Here is a 20,182-nt window from a genome sequence, read left to right as displayed (position 1 = left end):
CGCCTCTTCCTATATTATTTAGTTATATTTAAAACTTTTTGCTGTCCGACTTAAATTTTCAATAAAAATCCATCATAACACAAAGACAACTGTTCTGTCATAAAAGGGTTTTGAATGGTACATAAAAGGGACACACGTCTTTTCTTTTTAACCTAATACCCGTACAGAACAAAAAAAAAAGAAACGGAATTCCTCTCCAGGGTGAACACGCAAACTCCACACAAGGACGGAGCTGAGATTCAAACCCCGTCCCTCACAATTGTGAGGCAGACGTACCCACCACTTCTCGACTGTGTTGGCTGGTGGTGCCCATATCAAATTCTAAGTAAAACGTAGAACAACCTTTCTTTTCATTTACCTTTTTCTGTCAAAGAAATGCAAAGTTTATTTTAATATAGTTCCTTTTACCCACCCTGTATATCAAAACAATGGAAGCAGTGTTACATATCTATCTATCTATATCTATCACCCAGACATACATGTGAAGTCTTGTTTATTTTTGTCACATTTACAACACAATTCACAGGAAACAAAATGGACATGAAGCAATTTGTACAGCATGGAAAATATGATCAAATGGATATTGTCAAAAAAAGAACTATCCTTTTTTTATAGTTATATCTTTCATACACTTACAATAACATGCATCATTCTAGAGTTCAAACATATCACACAACAGGTTTGATACACAATGGAAACTCACGTTCTATTACACATTTTATATCAAACAACACTCAAGTTAGCCAACAAGCAGATAATGACTCCCATTTTACTCTGTTTTAATGCTGAATGTTTTCTTCTGATAGTTGGTCAGGGTACTCGTGGATTTCATTTGACTGATTGCCGAGCTGATGAATCAAAACATGTGCTACACGGTACCTTCAATTGTTAGTGAGCCTGGGGATGAAAAGCATCTCAGAAGGGAATTAGCTTTTACTTTCAAGTGAAGGACATCTTGACTGTCTGTGCACTTTTTCAATTTTGATTCCTGATTATTTTATTGAGGGCACCAGAGGAGTCCATCTGAAAACATTACAAATGATTGTGTTTTTAAAATAAGGCTGACTAACTCTTACGACACAAACGTTTCAAGTCTGTAAAACAGTAACTTCTAAAGTCAACCTTTTATTATTGGCTCTTATATGTAAGGTTTCCATTATTGGTCTTTTACAAGGAACTTTTAATCTACAAATGTTGCAGATAACTCCAAAGTATGACTCGAGTCGTGTTTCTATTAGCCAGCCATCTAAACTGTTAAATTCTTTCCACAACCTGGTATCATAAAGAATATTGATAATAAAATGCTATGAATAATATAGAATGCATTACAAGATTATAACTAGTGCTTTGCCAATAACCAATGAATGAAGACTTGTGTACCAACTCACATCAACACCTAAAGAATGGAGGCATCGGATGCTTTAACACCAGGGTGGCAGTGGACAGACTGAGCCCAATGACATGGGGCTGGCTGTAAAGGAAAGTGTGAATCTTAAAAGATCGGAATGTAGTTGTCAATCTTTGCACGGTGTCGCTGGGCAATGCACTCAGCAATCCAGACAATGTTCCTGCACTCCTGCTCCTTCAGCTTGACGTAAGCATAGAAAACACTGAAATGGAATTGGTTGAGGAAAGCCAGTTTGTTCAACTTGACCTGTAGGAAGAGGAAGAAGAACAGGAAGAGACATTGGCATGGCAAAACACCAGAATAGTCAGTTATGATCACTAAAAGAGAAAGGTGCTGCCCAACCTTTATTGAGCCGAGGCACATTTTTTACGTTGAAAAGTCTCATGGCACACCCCAAGACAAAACTCTCACAAGAAAATAATGTTTGTTACACAGATCTAGTGAAAGAACATTTAATTATTCTGCCTGTGACTATACGTCACTCGCATAGCTATCCATCTATTTTCCGTACCGCTTATCCTCATATCCCAACAAATTCTGGGCGAGAGGTGGGGTACACCCTAAACTGGTTGCCAGCCGATCGCAAAAACAACCATCCGTCCATCTTCTTCCACTTATCAGAGGTCGGGTCGCGGGGGCAGTAGCTTTAGCAGGGAAGCCCGGACTTCCCTCTCCCCAGCCACTTCCTCCAGCTCTTCCGGAGGGATCCCAAGGTGTTCCCAGAAAAGCCGAGACGTAGTCTCTCCACCGTGTACTGGGTCATTCCCGGGGTCTCCTCCCGGTGTGACGTGCCCGGACTACCTCACCAGGGAGGCGTCCAGGAGGCATCCTCATCAGATGCCCGAGCCACCTCATCTGGCTCCACCGAGCTTCTCACCCTATCTCAAAGGGAGAGCCCGTACTGCGGCCGCTTGTATCCGGGATCTTGTTCTTTCCGTCACGACACACAGCTCGTGACCATAGGTGAAGGTAGCGATCGACCGGTAAATAGAGAGCTTTGCCTTTCGGCTTAGCTCCTCCTTCACCACAACGGACCGATACGAACTCTGCATCACTGCAGACACTGCACCGATCTGCCTGGTCGGCCGCCTCAGCAATGGAGGCGCGGAACGTGGTCCACTCAGATTCAATGTCCCCCGCCTCCCCCGGGACCTGGGTGAAGTTCTGCAGGAGGTGGGAGTTGAAAATTCTTTTGACAGAGGATTCTGCCAGACGTCCCCAGCAGGCGATCACTATACGTTTGTGCCTGCCAGGTCGGACCGGCATCTTCCCCCACCATCGGCGCAAACTCACCACCAGGTGGTGATCAGTTGACAGCTCCGCTCCTCCAATCAAAATGATTGGGAATCACTGCTATAGACAACACCTATTGGCTACTTGATCACACAATCTTGAAAAAAGGAGTGAGTTTAAATCATGGTATTTTTTTTTCAATGAAGATATGTTCAACACAAAGCAAACGTCGGCACTCTGCTTTTGCGTGCGTTTGTCACCTCATGCTCAAAGAAGCGATCCTCCAGTGTTTTGTCACCGGGGTTGCTGCCAGCACCCTCAAACAGCAGCTTGTACTCCTACAGAAGATAACGCAAATGAATTTTAATTGTACAATTGGATGCTAATAAACGGAATACAAACTTGAAAGGAAAATGGAGCAATTAAGAAAGTTTTTGCTTGTCAAACATTCAACACATAAATAACTAATTTAAGCAGGCCCACTGTGAAAAATAAGTCCAAATGGCTTTAGAACTTACAGGATAATAATCAGCCACAACCTTGACCTGCTCATAGTCGTCAGCCCGGGCCAGCTGGGCAAGGCCTTCTGGGTATAGCTTGCCACAGTGGGGAAAGAGCTTGGCACGGTCCTCTTTGGAAAGCTCTGTGCCAAATGAGTTGATGGTAATGATGAAGGCTCTTCTATCAGCCTCAAACTGCAGCAAAAACAGAAAGGTTAGAGCAGACCGGGATCGAGTCCGTCCATGGATTGGAGTCAAAATAAAATGTAAACCATACAGTGCTTTTATTTGGATGTGCATGTGTGTGGCAGTACCAGCGAGCAAAGGCAATGACTTGTGTATTCGGTGTTGCAGACATAAGCGATTTTAGCACTATATTTTTAGTGACTTTTTCGACACATCTAGGAACTTTAACAATGAAATATTGGCCTACAGCGTGAATGTGTGGCTTCAACTGACTTTTTGATCAATTCTTTATAAATATCATTAGGCTGGTGTCAACTGCAAAAAATAATAATAAAAAATATAAAAAGGTAAAAAATGAAGACAGTTTGTTGAATTGAATGAATGCGAACTGCTGTTTCTTTTCCTTACTCATGAAGGTGGAAGGATCAAACCCCTATATCTTCAACAATACGCAAATATTATGTTTGTGCACTAACACCCAAAGGCGCAGCCAGGAATTTGGGACCCCACATGAAAAAAAAATATCACTTCGGGCCCCATCAGTTCATTGCTGCAAATTTCTTATTATTTCCTTACGGCGCCCCTGGTTATGCCAGCATGGAGAAACTCTGAGGTAGAGTGAGGATTTAAAGCCACTATCTCCAAGTGGATCAACTGAATATTGCACGTTATTTTCAATTTACAAGGCAAGTAGATGCTAACCTCCAAGATGGGACACATGGTATCAGCTGTGGTTCCTCCCAGGTTGGAACAGAATTTATAGAATGCTTCGAGATAAGCCTGAAAAAAAGCATTACACAAACAGAAAATAAAATTACTGCCAGGGGGAAAACCCTGTAATGACTGTTGTAGCGTATATTGGCGTTTGGATAAAATGTAATTTATTTAAGAAATAAATTCGTCGAAGGTGAATGTCTGCGTTCACTTCCGGTTTAGTCCGATAAAAAAAAAAAACTATAAATTCTGTCCATAAAAGCTATGAATAGAATCGGTGACAAAGGGCAGCCTTGGCGGAGTCCAACCCTCACACGAAACGAGTCCGACTTACTGCTGGCAATGTGGACCAAATTCTGACTCCGGTCGTACAGGCACCGAACAGCCCGTATCAGGGGGTTCGGTACCCCATACTCCTGAAGCACCCCCCACAGGACCCCACGAGGGACACGGTTGAACCCCTTCTGCAAGTCCACAAAACACATGTAGACTGGTTGGGCGAACTCCTATGCACCCTCGAGGACCCTGCCAAGGGTGTAGAGCTGGTCCACTGTTCCACGGCCAGGACGAAAACCACACTGCTCCTCCTGAATCTGAGACTCGACTCGACAGACCCTCCTCTCCAGCACCCCTGAAGAGACCTTACCAGGGAAGCTGAGAAGTGTGAACCCCCTGTAGTTGGAACACACCCTCCAGTCCCCCTTCTTAAAAAGGGGGACCACCACCCCAGTCTACCAATCCAGAGGCACTGTCCCCGATGTCCACGCGATGTTGCAGAGGCGTGTCAACCAGGACAGCCCCACATCATCCAGAGCCTTTAGGAAATCAGGGCAAATCTCATCCACCCCCGGGGGAGCCACTGAGGAGCTTTTTAACCACCTCTGTGACCTCAACCCCAACGATAGGAGAGCCCGCCTCAGAGAACCCAGACTCTGCTCCCTCATGGGAAGGCGTGTCGGTGGAATTGAGGAGGTCTTTGAAGTTTTCTCCCCACCGGCTCACAACGTCCCGAGTCGAGGTCAGCAGCGTCCCATCCCCACGATACACAGTGTTGATGGTGCACTGCTTCCCCCTCCTGAGACGCCGGATGGTGGACCAGAATTTCCTCGAAGCTGTCCAGAAGTCTTTCTTCATGGCCCCACCAAACCCTTCCCACGCCCGGGTTTTTGCTTCAGCGACCACCAAAGCTGCATTCTGCTTGGCAAGCCGATACCCATCAGCTGCCTCAGGAGTCCTACAGGCCAAAAAGGCCCGATAGGACTCCTTCTTCAGCTTGACGGCATCCCTCACCCACAATCGGGAGCCAACTCACCACCAGTTGGTGATCAGTTTGACAGCTTCGCCCCTCTCTTCACCCGAGTGTCCAAGACATGCGGCCGCAAGTCCGATGACGCGACCACAAAGTCGATCATCAAACTGCGACCTAGGGTGTCCTGGTGCCAACTGCACATGTGGACACCCTTATGCTTGAACTTGGTATTCGTTATGGACAAGCCGTGATGAGCACAGAAGTCCAATAACAGAACACCGCTCGGGTTCTGATCAAAAAGGGTGAGCACTCTGAACTGCTGTTTGGTGCATAGGCACAAACAACAGTCAGGACCCGTCCCCCCACCCGAAGGCAGAGGGAGGCTACCCTCTCGTCCACCGGGGTGAACCCCAACGTACAGGCGCCGAGCCGGGGAGCAATAAGTATATCCACACCTGCTCGGCGCCTCTCACCGTGGGCAACTCCAGACTGGAAGAGAGTCCAGCCCCTCTCAAGAGGACTGGTACCAGAGCCCAAGCTCTGAGTCCGACTATATCTAGTCGGAACATCTCGACCTCACACACAAGCTCGGGCTCCTTCCCTGCCAGAGAGGTGACATTCCACGTCCCTAGAGCCAGCTTCTGTAGCCGGGGATCGGATCGCCAAGGTCCCCGCCTTCGGCCACCGCCCAGCTCGCATTGCACCCAACCCCTATGGCCCCTCCCACAGGTGGTGAGCCCATGGGAAGGGGGACCCACATTACCCTTTCGGGGTGTGCCCGGCCGGGCCCCATGGGTGCAGGCCCGGCCACCAGGCGCTCGCCTTTGAGCCCCACCTCCAGGCCTGACTCCAGAGGGGGGGCCCTGTGACCCTCGTCCTGGCGTCCTGAGTTCATTTTTTGTCGTCATCATAAGGGGTCTTTGAGCCATGCTTTGTCTGGTCCCTCACCTAGGACCTGTTTGCCATGGGTGACCCTGCCAGGGGCATAAAGCCCCAGAGAACTTAGCTCCTAGGATCATTGGGACACACAAACCCCTCCACCACGATAAGGTGACGCCTCAAGGAGGGGATGTGTGTATATATACACAGAATATAAGGTTTTATGATTAATGGAGTTTATTACTACTAATAGAAAACTAATATGTTTGAGTGGTTGTATCTCATTTAACACACTAATCAGGAATAACCCTGCGTATCCTGATGGTAATCTGAAATCTTCCACTGTACTTTGTTGTTCCTCCCGCTGTTATTGAGTCCATCTCTGGATTTGTATGGTAAACGCTTTGTATGAAAAGTACAGTAAAAAAGATCTGTTTTACCACCATTAAATGTTTTACCTTGTAGAGTGTGTTCCGGATGATTTCAATGTTCATTTCGTCTAAATCCTGCTCAGATATACAATCCTGGAAAAATGCAGCTGCAAACAAAGTAGGACATAAAGTGAATTGATTCTCATATACAACCCCAATTCCAATGAAGTTGGGACATTGTGTTATACATAAATAAAAACAGAATACAATGATTTGCAAATCATATTCAACCTATATTTAATTGAATACACTACAAAGACACGATATTTAATGTTCAAACTGATAAACGTAACTGTTTTTAGCAAATAATCATTAACCTAGAATTTTATGGCTGCAACATGTTCCAAAAAAGCTGGGACAGGTGGTAAAAAAAAGACTGAGAAAGTTGAGGAATGCTCAACTTGGAACATCCCACAGGTGAACAGGCTAATTGGGAACAGGTGGGTGCCATGATTGGGTAGAAAATGAGCTTTCCTGAATTGCTCAGTCATTCACAATCAAAGATGGGGCGAGGTTCACAGTTCAAGGACAATGTTCCTCAACGTACAATTGCAAGGAATTTAGGGATTTTCATCTACAGTCCATATCATCATCAAAAGGTTCAGAGAATCTGGAGAAATGTAAGCGGCAAGGCCGAAAACCAACATTGAATGCCCGTGACCTTCGATCCCTCAGGCGGCACTGCATCAAAAACCAACATCGATGTGTAAAGAATATCCCCACATGGGCTCAGGAACACTTCAGAAAACCATCCATCCATCCATTTTCTGAGCCGCTTCTCCTCACTAGGGTCGCGGGCGTGCTGGAGCCTATCCCAGCTGTCATCGGGCAGGAGGCGGGGTACACCCTGAACTGGTTGCCAGTCAATCGCAGGGCACATAGGAAGAAACAACCATTCGCATTCATGCCTACGGGCAATTTAGAGTCTCCAATTCATGCATGTTTTTGGGATGTGGGAGGAAACCGGAGTGCCCGGAGAAAACCCACGCAGGCACGGGGAGAACATGCAAACTCCACACAGGCGGGGCCGGGGATTGAACCCAGGTCCTCAGAACTGTGAGGCTGACGCTCTAACCAGTCGTCCACCGTGCCGCCACTTCAGAAAACCAATGACAGTAAATAAAGGCACATCCGTAAGTGCAACTTTAAAATCTACTATGCAGAGCAAAAGCCATTTATCAACAACACCCAGAAACGCCGCCGGCTTCTCTAGGCCCGAGCTCACCTAAGATAGAGTGATCCAAAGTGGAAAAGTGTTCTGTGGTCTGACGAGTCCACATTTGAAATCGTTTTTGGAAATTGTGGACGTCATGTCCTCCGGGCCAAAGAGGGAAAAAAACATCCGGACTGTTATGGACGCAAAGTTCAAAAGCCAGCATCTGTGATGGTATGGGGCTGTGTTAGTGCCAATGGCATGGGTAACTTACACATCTGTGAAGGTACCATTAATGCTGAAAGGTACATACATGTTTTGGAGAAGCATATGCTGCCATCCAAGCAAAGTATTTTTTATGGACACCCCTGCTTATTTCAGCAAGACAATGCCAAACCACATTCTGCACGTGTTACAACAACGTGGCTTCATAGTAAAAGTGCGGGTACCAGACCTGTCTCCCATTGAAAATGTGTGGCGCATTATGAAGTGTAAAATATGACAACGGTGACCATGGATTGTTGAACAGCTGAAGTTGTACATCAAGCAAGAATGGGAAAGAATTCCACCTACAAAGCTTCAACAATTGGTGTCCTCAGTTCACAAACGTTTTTTGAATGTTGTTAAAAGAAAAGGTGATGTAACAGTGGTAAACATGACCCTGTCCCAGCTTTTTTGGAACGTGTTGCAGCCATAAAATTCTAAGTTAATGATTAATTGCTCAAAACAATAAAGGTTATCAGTTTGAACATTAAATATAGTGTCTTTGTGGTGTATTCAATTCAATATAGGTTGAACATGATTTGAAAATCATTGTATTCTGTTTTCATTTATGTTTAACACAACGTCCCAACTTCACTGGAATTGGGGTTGTATTTAAAAGCATCTTTTGTTCTGCAATAGGCAACAGACAATTTAGTGTCCGCTTGACTGAGGGTGAGAAGGCAGTTACCAAGGGGTGTGTCCACCAGAATGGCATTGTACAGCTCAGCTGGCGTTTGAGCGATGTTGACGGCCTCCATCTGCTCGAAGCTGCCAAGCGGGTGACACTTTGGTACCAGCTCGGAGATGGCCCGCTGATGAAGCGTTCCCGTGATGAGCAGGATGACGTTATCAATCATGTAACTGTACCTGTGGTCACCACCAGAGGAACAATAGACCACGCTCAATAGACCAACACAGTTAACGTTTTATTCCCATTACAAACGGACTAACTACTTTAATGGTGGTGCTGCATTCACTGGTCTCACTGAGATGAATGTTCAAGGAGAGCATGGGCCACTGTTTAGAAAGTGAAATGGAATGGAGAAGAAACTGTAGTTCTGTAAAGCGAAATAGGAGAAAGGCTGATCTTCCTGGAATAGCAATGCTATTTAACTGATTGCCATCATGCCATCACTAAACTGAAGCAGCAACAAAGACAAAAATCCCGATTTACTGCAACAATATAAAATTTAATTTGACCTTGAGATAAGAGTTTTAAAATGGCTTCAAGGGGCATGTCAAAGGTATTCGCTCACATTCTATTTTAAGTTATATCCCAGTCTAAATCCATTTAGTTTAATATGATGTTGGTCTACCCTTTGCAGCTGTAACAGCTTCAACTCTTGTTGGAAGGCTTTCAACAAAGTTGGCTTATTGTCCACTCAAAATGAGGGATGTCCCGATCACATTTTTTTGCACCAGAGTCAGAGTCTTTGATTTTAAGCATCTGCCGTTACCATCCGTCCCCATCCGACACACGCGTATATATTAAGTGGGGCAAAATAAGTATTTCGTCAGCCACCAATTGTGCAAGTTCTCCCCCTTAAAAAGATGAGACACCTGTAATTTTCCTAACCTATGAGAGACGAAATGAGAAACAAAAATACAGAAAATCACATTGATTTTTAAATAATTTATTAGCAAATTATGGTGGAAAATAAGTACTTGATCAATAATAGAAGTTCATCTCAATACTTTGTTATAACCTTTGTTGACAATGACAGGTCAAACGTTTTCTGTAAGTCTTCACAAGGTTTTCACACACTGTTGCTGGTATTTTGGCCCATTCCTCCATGCAGATCTCATCTCATGTTTTGGGGCTGTCACGGGGCAACGCAGATTCTCAACTCCTTCCAAAGATCTTCTTTGGGGTTGAGATCTGGAGACTGGCTAGACCACTCCAGGAACTTGAAATGCTTCTTACAAAGCCACTCCTTCGTTGCCCGGGCGGTGTGTGTTTGGGATCATTGCCATGCTGAAAGACCCAGCGACATTTCATCTTCATTGCCCTTGCTGATGGAAGGAGGCTTTCACTCAAAATCTCACGATACATGGCCCCATTAATTCTTTCCTTTACATGGATCAGCCGTCCTGGTCCCTTTGTAGAAAAACAGCCCCTAAGCATTATTTTTCCACCCCCATGCTTCACAGTAGGTATGGTGTTCTTTGGATGCAACTCAGCATTCTTTCTCCTCCAAACATGACAAGTTGAGTTTTTACCAAAAGGTTCTATTTTGGTTTCATCTGACCATATGACATTCTCCCAATCCTCTTCTGGATTACCCAAATGCTCTCTTGCAAACTTCAGACGGGCCTGGACATGTACTGTCTTAAGCAGAGGGACACGTCTGGCACTGCAGGATTTGAGTCCCTGGCGGCGTAGTGTGTTACTGATGGTAGCCTTTGTTACTTTGGAACCAGCTCTCTGCAGGTCATTGACTAGGTCCCCCCGTGTGGTTCTGGGATTTTTGCTCACCGTTCTTGTGATCATTTCAGTGGTATTTTATGTCTTCCTCCTTCTTCTTTTCCTTTCGGCTTGTCCCTTTAGGGGTCGCCACAACGCGTCATCCTTTTCCATGTAAGCCTATCTCCTGCATCCTCTTCTCGAATACCAACTGCCCTTATGTCTTCCCTCACGCCATCCATCAACCTTCTCTTTGGTCTTCCTCTAGCTCTTTTGCCTGGCAGCTCCATCCTCATCATCCTTCTACCAATATACTCACTATTTCTCCTCTGGACGTGTCCAAACCATCGAAGTCTGCTCTCTCTAATTTTGTCTCCAAAACATCGAACCTTGGCTGTCCCTCTGATGAGCTCATTTCTAATTTTTTCCAACCTGGTCACTCCGAGAGCGAACCTCAACATCTTCATTTCCGCCACTTCCAACTCTGCTTCCTGTTGTCTCTTCAGTGCCACTGTCTCTAATCCGTACATCATGGCTGGCCTCACCACTGTCTTCCATACTTCCACAGGAATGTCATCAGGACCAACTGCCTTTCCATTTTTCATCCTCTTTAATGCCTTTCTAACTTCCCCCTTCCTAATCATTGCCACTTCCTGGTCCACCACACTTGCCTCTTCTACTCTCCCTTCTTTCTCATTTTCCTCATTCATCAACTCCTCGAAGTATTCTTTCCATCTAGCTAGCACACTTCTAGCACAAGTCAACATATTTCCATCTCTATCCTTAATCACCCTAACCTGATTCCCATCTCTATCCCTCTGTCTGGCCAGCCTGTATAGATCCTTTTCTTCTTCTTTAGTATCCAACCTGCCATACATGTCATCATATGCCTCTTGTTTGGCCTGTGCCACCACTACCTTTGCCCTGTGTCGCATCTCAATGTATTCCTTTCGCCTCTCCTCGGTCCTCTCAGTGTCCCACTTCTTCTTAGCTAACTTTTTTCCTTGTATGATGTCCTGTACTGTGAGGTTCCACCACCAAGTCTCCTTCTCTCCTTTCCTGCCAGAAGATATACCAAGTACTCTTCTGCCTGCCTCTCTGATCACCTTGGCTTCAGCGGTCCAGTCTTCTGGAAGCTCCTCCCATCCACCGAGAGCCTGTCTCACCTGTTCCCGAAAAGCTGCACAAAACTCGTCCTGTCTCAGCTTCCACCACATGGTTTTCTTCTCTGCCTTTGTCTTCCTAATCTTCCTCCCCACCACCAGAGTCATCTTCTTTGCTGTCTAGCCACACTCTCCCCTACCACTACCTGACAGTTGGTAACCTCATTCAGATTACATCGTCTGCACAAGATCTAATCCACCTGAGTGCTTCTACCTCTGCTCTTGTAGGTCACCCTATGTTCGTGCTTCTTCTGGAAAAAAGTGTTCACTACAGCCATTTGCATCCTTGTTGCAAGGTCTACCACCATCTGTCCTTCCAAGTTCCTTTCCTGGATGCCGTACTTACCATCACTTCTTCATCACCGCTATTACCTTCACAAAGATGTCCATTACAATCTGCACCAATTATGACTCTCTCTCTGTCTGGGACGTTCAGAACTACTTCGTCGAGCTCCTTCCTTTTGAATTTCTCTTTCACCTCTCGGTCACATCCTACCTGTGGGGCATAGCCACTAATCACATTACACATAACACCCTCAATTTCAAGTTTCAGCCTCATCACTCGATCTGATACTCTTTTCACCTCCAAGACATTCTTAGCCAACTCTTCTTGTGTATATATATATATATATATATATATATATATATACACACACATATATATATATATACACACACGTGTATATATATATATATATATATATACTCACACACACACACACGTGTATATACGTGTATATACAGGGCCAGAACAGGTTCTGAGAGGGCCACTACAAGCTGTCAGGCCACCACTCAAAAAGGCTTAACGTTTGACCCGATTGACAATTTCAATCATAATTGAAGATTATCTTTGAGTGGGGCTGCATAATTAATCAAATTTTAATCGTGATCACAATTTCGGCTGCCACGGTTAAATGAGGCTGATCGTCGCGATTTTTATTTGATCTTTTTTTACATTTAAAAAGCGGGCTCTGTGGCATATGAAGCACTTTCTCAACTTAGTCAGCCAGCCACCAGGGGGCGAAGGCTTCATTGAGCTCCCTAAACTGCATTCTCTGCAGCGGTAGCCTCTCAGTCACTCTCGGTGGAATTACGAGAGTGAATAATGCCAAGAGAGGCAAGTACAGCAAATATTAGAGCTAGCGACTCGGAACGGGGTCCACTTCCATTGTCTGGAAATGTTTTGATTCAAGGCCAGAGACTAATATGTGAGGCTTTTATTTTTAAGTTGGCCCTCGAATCACTTTGGCAGTGTGTTACCGTAATGCATAGTATTAACAATTGTTGTAGCGGCTGCCTTGACTTCGACTAGAGGCTGGCCTAACTAACCGCAGTGAAAAACACCCGAGAGGGAACTCACAACTGCCGACTTCTTTGCAGTTTGCGACCATAACTGGTCAAGCAGAACAATGGAGCTGTCCTTGCCAATTCACTATATTGACAGGGAATTTCAAATGAAAAGTCAATGCTTGCAGCCTGTTATTGTCTTTTATGCATAAACTGCATTTGCTTCCATTATTTGTAATTCGTGATTGCACTCTGTAATAGTATATTTATTCCATTAGCCCTTGGTAAATTTTAATTTCTTGGATAAATTATATTTTTATTAAGCATCATTTATTCTTATCTAAAGATTCATTTTGCACTGAAAACTATTCACGTTTGTTGAAAAAGTAATGTAATAAAAAAATCAAGATTTTTCCCAAATATGAGGAATAATCGTGTTTAATAATGATGATTATAATATTGAGAAAAATAATTGTGATTATCATTTTCACCCTAATAATGCAGCCCTATCTTCTAGTGGTTGGAGCTCTTGTACTGGACCTCACTGGATTGTCTAAATAGTCAAGAAACTGGAGAATACAGTTGGTGTATACAGGAAATGTGATGTTATATAAAGTCTTCCAACACAAGAGCAACTTCCTCACGTGATGAAATCCATGAAGCTGGCCAGTGGCTCATACGACTGGTTCCTCATGTGGCGAAACTCCACAACCATCTTCTCCTTCAGCTTGTCGTCAATGACAGACACAGTGAGAGGTGAAGCCTCATTAGCCAGGAAGCTGCCATAGTCTGTGCTCTGCAGGTGAAGTTTCAGGTCTACAAGGGAGAGAATAACAAGATCGACTGAGTGGTAGATATCTACGGTTTCAAAACAATGCTAAGAGATAATAACTTGAGTTTCAGTACAACATAGAGCAGGGGTGTCAAACTAATTTTTGTCTCGGGCCGCATTGTAGTTATGATTTCCCTCGGAGGGCCGTTAGAACAGTGAAACCATAAAAATGTTTAATCACCAATCATATTATTACCATTACACAAAAAATTGAGGGATAACTACTTTTGAAATCAGAAGACAAGGATAATAGTTTGTTCAAGTATTGTTTAAGTTACTGTAGAAGAAGGATTTGGTAACAGAAAAATGCAATATCTCAACATTAGTGTTTATTAGTAAGACAATTTGGAATCTGGGTACAGATTTTAGCAAAAATCACGGAAGTTGAAGAGCATGATTTGCTTTCGCGGGCCACATAAAATAATGTGGTGGACCGCATCTAGCCCCCGGGCCTTGAGTTTGACACCTATGACAGAGTTTAGCTCATGAACAGGACAACCATCAGAGAACACTACATACCAGATGTTGAAATGAATACAAAAATTTAATTGCCAATCACAGGGCACATATAAACAACCAACCATTCAGACTCACATTCACACCTATGGGCAATTTAGAGTCTTCATTAACCTACCACGCATGTTTTTGGAATGTGGGAGGAAACCCATGCAGGCACGGGGAGAACACGCAAACTCCACACAGGCGGGGCCGGGATTTGAGTCCCGGTCCTCAGAACTGTGAGGCAGATGTGCTAACCAGTCCCCAACGTGCCGCCTACATTTGTTTATCAAGAACTATTTTCCACCGTTTCTTATTTTATTCAAACGTGAGGTGTTTATTATGTTCCAAGAAAGTAGGGTACAATAAAACCTAACTGGGAAAGGAAAAATTACTGTTCCCCACTTGCTCTTAAATGACTCACTTAAAGCAAAAAAAAAAAAAAAAAAAAAGAATCAACTGTGATTTCTAAAGAAATACTTTCAAAGTCCTCCGCCTGATTCAGCCCATGCCATTTTCCGAAAATGTATTATATACTTTGTCGGGAAATTACTTTGTCAAACATTGTTTTGTAATACATTCACAAGAGACAAAAAGACAAAAATGCAACGCATCACAGACTCTCAGATTGCAGACTATAAAAACACCAATAATTCATTATATAACTATATTTGTGGATATCTCCTCCATCAACTCTATGACTGCCATCAAGGTGAACCTTTTTGCTCTGAAGCCAAATTGTTTTTCACTTAAAAGACCGTGTTTGTCTTCGAATTTGTCAAGTCTGTCAAGATTTTACAGAACTGCGGAAGTAGTAATATTGGTCTGTAGTGCGTGAATCAATGTTTTTCTCAGTTTTTGAAGACTGGTATTAGTTTAGCTGTTTTCATTTTAGATGAAAAAATTCCAATTCAAAAGGACCGGTTAATAATGTGTGCGAAAGGTTGTACTATATGATTAATGATACTTTTACCTAATATCATGTCAATATTGTAGCAATCAGTGGACCTTTTAATTTTTAGTGTTTTAACTATATAAATTATTTCTTTTTAATTTACTGCACTGATAATCAGAGAAGATTATGTATTTGTCTAAAGCATATCTCTTGGCTCAGGAATTCCTTTTGAATTATTTAATTCTGTGGTTATATACTTATTTTAACTTATAATAGTATTTTCAGCTTTTATGAAATATTGAGGATAGGTTGGTAGTTGCACTGTAGTTCCCATTTTACTGATGACAAATACCAAACGAGTCTTGCGTATTACATTAAAGACCTTGCTAGTCTCAAAATAAAATACAGCGGGATAATTGTCCACGTCGCTTATTCATTTTTGTTAGTTTAACCGGCCAGTTTGTGCATGACAGCTAGCATTGCTGCAGTTAGCTTGCACGGTAGCGATCACTTGTCATATTAAACTCACCTTCGAGGGTTTCACATTGAACCAGGTTTAAATAATCAGCCTGAGACAGTATTCCAGCTTTAAATCCCCTGACCAGGCCTTCGAGGTAGCCGTTATCGACGTTAAAGTAAAGCTCAGAGAAAGGCATCTTGTCCGATCGTCAGAACCGTCCGACTACTTGCTTAGCTTTAGCATTAGCTTTAGGATCAGCTGACCGAACCATGTGACTGTCACCTGACCGGATCTGTCATCAGTTCTCTTTCGCCACCAATTTGTGACAGGTTTTGTTTTAAGAAATGCACACGAGATGACGCATAATCTGTATTTTTAAATTGTGACAATAAAATTGCACTAAATTTAAAACATATTCCAAACAGTTCATAGTGCCTTCAGAGTCAAAGAAAACTATTTTAATGTAACTAGCTTTCACACAGCGCAATAGTTTTCCTTTTCCTTTTCCATCCATCCATCCATTTTCTGAGCCGCTTCTCCACACTAGGGTAGTGGGCGTGCTGGACCCTATACCAGCTATCATAGGGCAGGAGTTGGGGTACACCCTGAACTTGTTGCCATCCAATCGCAGGGCACAAACAACCAGTCGCACTCACATTCACACCTTCGGGCAATTTAGAGTCGTCAATTAACCTACCATGCATGTTTCTGGGATGTGGGAGGAAACCGGAGTGCCCGGAGAAAACCCATGCAGGGACGGGGAGAACATGCAAACACAGGCGGGGCCGGGCATTGAACCCCGGTCCTCAGAACTGTGAGGCAGACGCTCTAACCGGTCGTCCACCGTGCCGGCCATTTTCCTTTTGTAATGTAATATTACCTACAGATAATGTTATGTAATGCAATATTACCTCAAATGGTCAACAAAGCCTGCAATTGGCTGGCGATCAGTCCAGTCCAGGGATCAGTCCCACCTCTCGCCCAGAGTCAGCTTGGATAGGCAACAGCACGCCCGTGACCAGATTGAGGATAAGCAGTTAAGAAAATGGATGGATGGATGGATGGTCATTAAAGCATCCATCCATCCATCCATTTTCTGTACCACTTATCCTCACTACGGTCGCGAGCGTGCTGGAGCCTATCCCAGCTATTTTCGGGCGAGAGGCGGGGTACACCCTGAACTGGTCGCCAGCCAATCGCTGGGCAAATAGAAACAAACAACCATTCGCACTCACATTCACACCTACGGCATATGAAACATAATCTTGAATCTATAACAAAGAATACAGTGTTTGTTCCACTATAGATCCATTGGTTCAAAATGAGCCAAAGGACTGAGGGATGGAATAATAGTGCAGAAATTTGTGCGCATTATTTTTCACCATGGCGGAATGGTGGACGACAGGTTCGCACATCTGCCTCACAGGGCTGAGGACCGGGGTTCAAATCCGGCCTCGCCTGTGTGGCGTTTGCATGTTCTCCGCGTGCCTGCGTGGGTTTTCTCCAGGTACTCCGGTTTCCTCCCACATCCCTAAAACATGCATGGTTGAAGACACTAAATTGCCCGCAGGTCTGAATGTGTTGTTTGTTTTAGATGTGTACTGTGATTGGCTGGCGTCCAGTTCAGGGTGTACCCTGCCTCTCGCCCGATGATAGCTGGGATAGGCTCCAGTACGCCCGCGACCCTAGTGAGGATAAGTGGTACAGAAAATGGATGGATGGATGGATTTTTCACCATAATTAAACATTTCTGAGGGTGGCTCCATTTTTATGCCATGGACAGCCTACTATTTACTATTCAATGTAATTCTCCATTATATATATATGTATATATATATAGTTGAGTGGTGGCATAGACTAAGGGTAGATAGTATAATTGATGGTACAAATTCTGTCTCAAATTACAGGTCGGGTACAGGCCCAGGAAAACATTATGATGATAAAGCAGATGTATCGTAAACGTCCACCGGATGGTGCCAAAGTGAAGATCTAACACGTGATGACGTGCCTTACACAAACATGCCGATACAGTCTTATTCTCATTTGCTTACTTAATGCAAAATATCAAACATATTTAACCTGTAACAGCTTATTACAAATATTTTTGGTAACTAAGAGTTAGGAACCCACAATTATCTGTGCCCACGCAGGTATTTGTGAGAAAAATGATGAAGTGATAGGACCTTTCAATGTATCCACCCATCCATCCATTTTCTGAGCCGCTTCTCCTCACACGGGTCGCGGGCGTGCCGGAGCCTCGCCCAGCTATCATCGGGCTGGAGGCGGGGTACACCCTGAACCGGTTGCCAGCCAATTGCTGGGCACATACAAAACAAACAACCATTAAACCTACGGGCAATTTAGAGTTGTCAATGAACCACCTTTCAGTGTACAAGTGGAATTGACAATGAAATTTTGAAAATAAAGTATTTTGTGTCATGTTGTATGTTTAAGGATATGGGAGTATATGTTATGCATACATGTAATATTTCAGGAAAGATTGATCAGAAGTGAGCTTTTTCCCCCTCGGAGCAGGAGAGAGTGTTGGCTAACAGGTATTGTAAGTAGTCTCCATAGTAATGCAGGAGAAATGCTGTGTACTAATAGCAAGAGATGGTGAAATGTACTCGCTAAAATGGGGACGTAAAACTGGATTAAACTGGATTTGGCAGGCTAAAGTGAAGCTCACACTGTCACATCCTATATCAGTTTCCGTGAAGAGGTTTGCGTACCAACAAAGTCATTTCGCACATTCAATAACAACAAGCCGTGGTTCACTGCCAAACTTAAGCAGCTTCGGCAAGCTAAGGAGGACGCATATCAAAGCGGGGACACAGCCCTGTATAATCCAGCTCGAAACCAGCTGACTAAAGAAATTAACATTGCAAAGAGGAAGTATGCAGCAAAGTTGGAAAAACAGTTTAGCGCAAACGACTCTAAATCAGTCTGGCATGCATTCCAATTGCTGACCAATTACAAGCGACGATCGCCCCAAGCTGAGAACAATAGCACACTAGCCAACGACTTGAATAGCTTCTACTGCAGATTTGAAAAGGACTGCCATCTGCCAGTGGATTTACAGCTTCCTGACGGGCAGGACGCAGCAGGTGAGGCTGGGAGAGACCACCTCATCCACATGCAGCATCACTGGGGCACCCCCAAGGTTGTGTCCTCTCTCCGTCTGCACCTCAACGCACCCGACTGTCAAACTCCTGAAGTTTGCAGGTGACACTACTGTCATCGGCCTCATCAAGGACGGTGACGAGTCTGCATATCGACAGGAAACGGAGCGGCTGGAGCTGAGGTGCGGCCGACGCAACCTGAAGCTGAACACGCTCAAGACGATTGTGGACTTCAGGAGGCATCCTTCGCCACAGCTGCCCCTCACGTTGTCCAGCTGCCTTGTGTCAACCGTCGAGACCTTCAAGTTCCTGGGAATTACAGTCTCTCAGGACCTGAAGTGGGCGACCGACATCAACTCCGTCCTCAAAAAGGCCCAGCAGAGGATGTACTTCCTGTGGCTTCGGAGAAAGCACAGCCTGCCACGGGAGCTGCTGAGGCAGTTCTACACAGCGGTCATCGAATCAGTCCTGTGTTCTTCCATCACAGTCTGGTTTGGTGCTGCTACAAAAAAGGACAAACTCCGACTGCAACGGACAATCAAAACTGCTGAAAAGATTGTCGGTACCCCCTTACCAACCCTTGAGGACTTGCACGCTGCCAGAACTAAGACAAAAGCGTGCAAAATCCTCTCGGACCCTCCACATTCCGGTCATCGGCTCTTCCGGCTCCTTCCAGGTAGGCGCTACCAATCAATGCAAACTAGTACTAGCAGACATTGCAACAGCTTCTTCCCTCTTGCAATCAACTTCTTAAACAGATAAGCTACAATCAACAGTGATTGTTTTTATCAATGTCTTTATGTCTCAAAAGTGTTCTCTGTCTGTTGTCGTACTCGAGCGGCTCCAACTACCGGAGACAAATTCCTTGTGTGTTTTTGGGACGTACTTGGCAAATAAAGATGAGTCTGATTCTGATTCTGAAAAGAAGAAGTGAAACTCCCGGAAAACCAGAGGCCTTAGAATAGCTCCTATGGGCCAAAAGTGAAGCCTTGAGTGGGAAATAAAGCCGCTTGGATGACATTCCTATATAAGTCAAAAACTCCCGTTTTTAGCGCTCTTTGCCTCCCGTCAGCCAGCATTTGAGATACTATCGAAGCTTTGATTCTCCACTTTGTCTTTGTGTGAGACGCAGGATGATTAGAGAGTCTGCTTCTAAAAAGACAAAGATTAGATTAAGCCAAATAGAGGAGTTATGCTGGAGCTTTAGGGACAAGAGCCCCTGACCTCTCTCCTCAAAACCCAGACCTATTCTTAATGCAATTTTGAAGAACAAGCTTGTTGGAGGAATACTCGGCCTGATCAATCGAATGTTCCTTTTTGAGTTGGTTTTTATTTTTAATTTATTATTTGGGTTATGGCGGCACGGTGGCCGACTGGTTAGAGCGTCAGCCTCACAGTTCTGAGTACCCGGGTTCAATCCCCGGCCCCGCCTGTGTGGAGTTTGCATGTTCTCCCCGTGCCTGCGTGGGTTTTCTCCGGGCACTCCGGTTTCCTCCCACATCCC

At 44.4% G+C, this 20,182-nt stretch overlaps 1 protein-coding gene across 3 annotated transcripts; it reads right to left on the bottom strand.

Annotated features, from left to right (window-relative positions):
* Nucleotides 1-476: 476 nt before the first annotated feature.
* LOC133466337 (V-type proton ATPase subunit d 1) lies at nucleotides 477-15,847 on the bottom strand. Of its 3 annotated transcripts, XM_061749946.1 has the most exons (8): nucleotides 15,626-15,847; nucleotides 13,516-13,687; nucleotides 8,706-8,884; nucleotides 6,628-6,707; nucleotides 4,030-4,107; nucleotides 3,160-3,336; nucleotides 2,902-2,979; nucleotides 477-1,654 (listed from the first exon to the last, which is right to left on the bottom strand). In XM_061749946.1, exons 1-8 carry the CDS (start codon nucleotides 15,750-15,752, stop codon nucleotides 1,493-1,495), a joined length of 1,053 nt encoding a protein of 350 aa, XP_061605930.1. In that variant the 5' UTR covers nucleotides 15,753-15,847; the 3' UTR covers nucleotides 477-1,492. The 3 variants fall into 3 exon arrangements, with proteins under 3 accessions (XP_061605930.1, XP_061605920.1, XP_061605912.1); XM_061749936.1 differs by lacking the exons at nucleotides 477-1,654; nucleotides 2,902-2,979; nucleotides 3,160-3,336; ... (2 more) ...; nucleotides 8,706-8,884; nucleotides 15,626-15,847 and adding an exon at nucleotides 9,636-12,076 and having other exon boundaries at nucleotides 13,516-13,654; XM_061749928.1 differs by lacking the exons at nucleotides 477-1,654; nucleotides 2,902-2,979; nucleotides 3,160-3,336; ... (2 more) ...; nucleotides 8,706-8,884; nucleotides 15,626-15,847 and adding an exon at nucleotides 9,636-12,080 and having other exon boundaries at nucleotides 13,516-13,653.
* Nucleotides 15,848-20,182: the final 4,335 nt, after the last annotated feature.

The sequence above is a fragment of the Phyllopteryx taeniolatus genome, chromosome 2 (genome assembly GCF_024500385.1).
Source record: "Phyllopteryx taeniolatus isolate TA_2022b chromosome 2, UOR_Ptae_1.2, whole genome shotgun sequence".
Classification (NCBI taxonomy): Eukaryota; Metazoa; Chordata; class Actinopteri; order Syngnathiformes; family Syngnathidae; genus Phyllopteryx; species Phyllopteryx taeniolatus.
The sequence above is the reverse complement of the archived record's forward strand: the minus strand, read 5'-3'. Positions and strand labels throughout refer to the sequence as shown.

What these genes read in the sequence shown, in the direction of transcription:
- LOC133466337 (XM_061749936.1), bottom strand. Translation starts at nt 11,692, where the DNA reads ATGACTCTGGTGGTGGGGAGGAAGATTAGGAAGACAAAGGCAGAGAAG.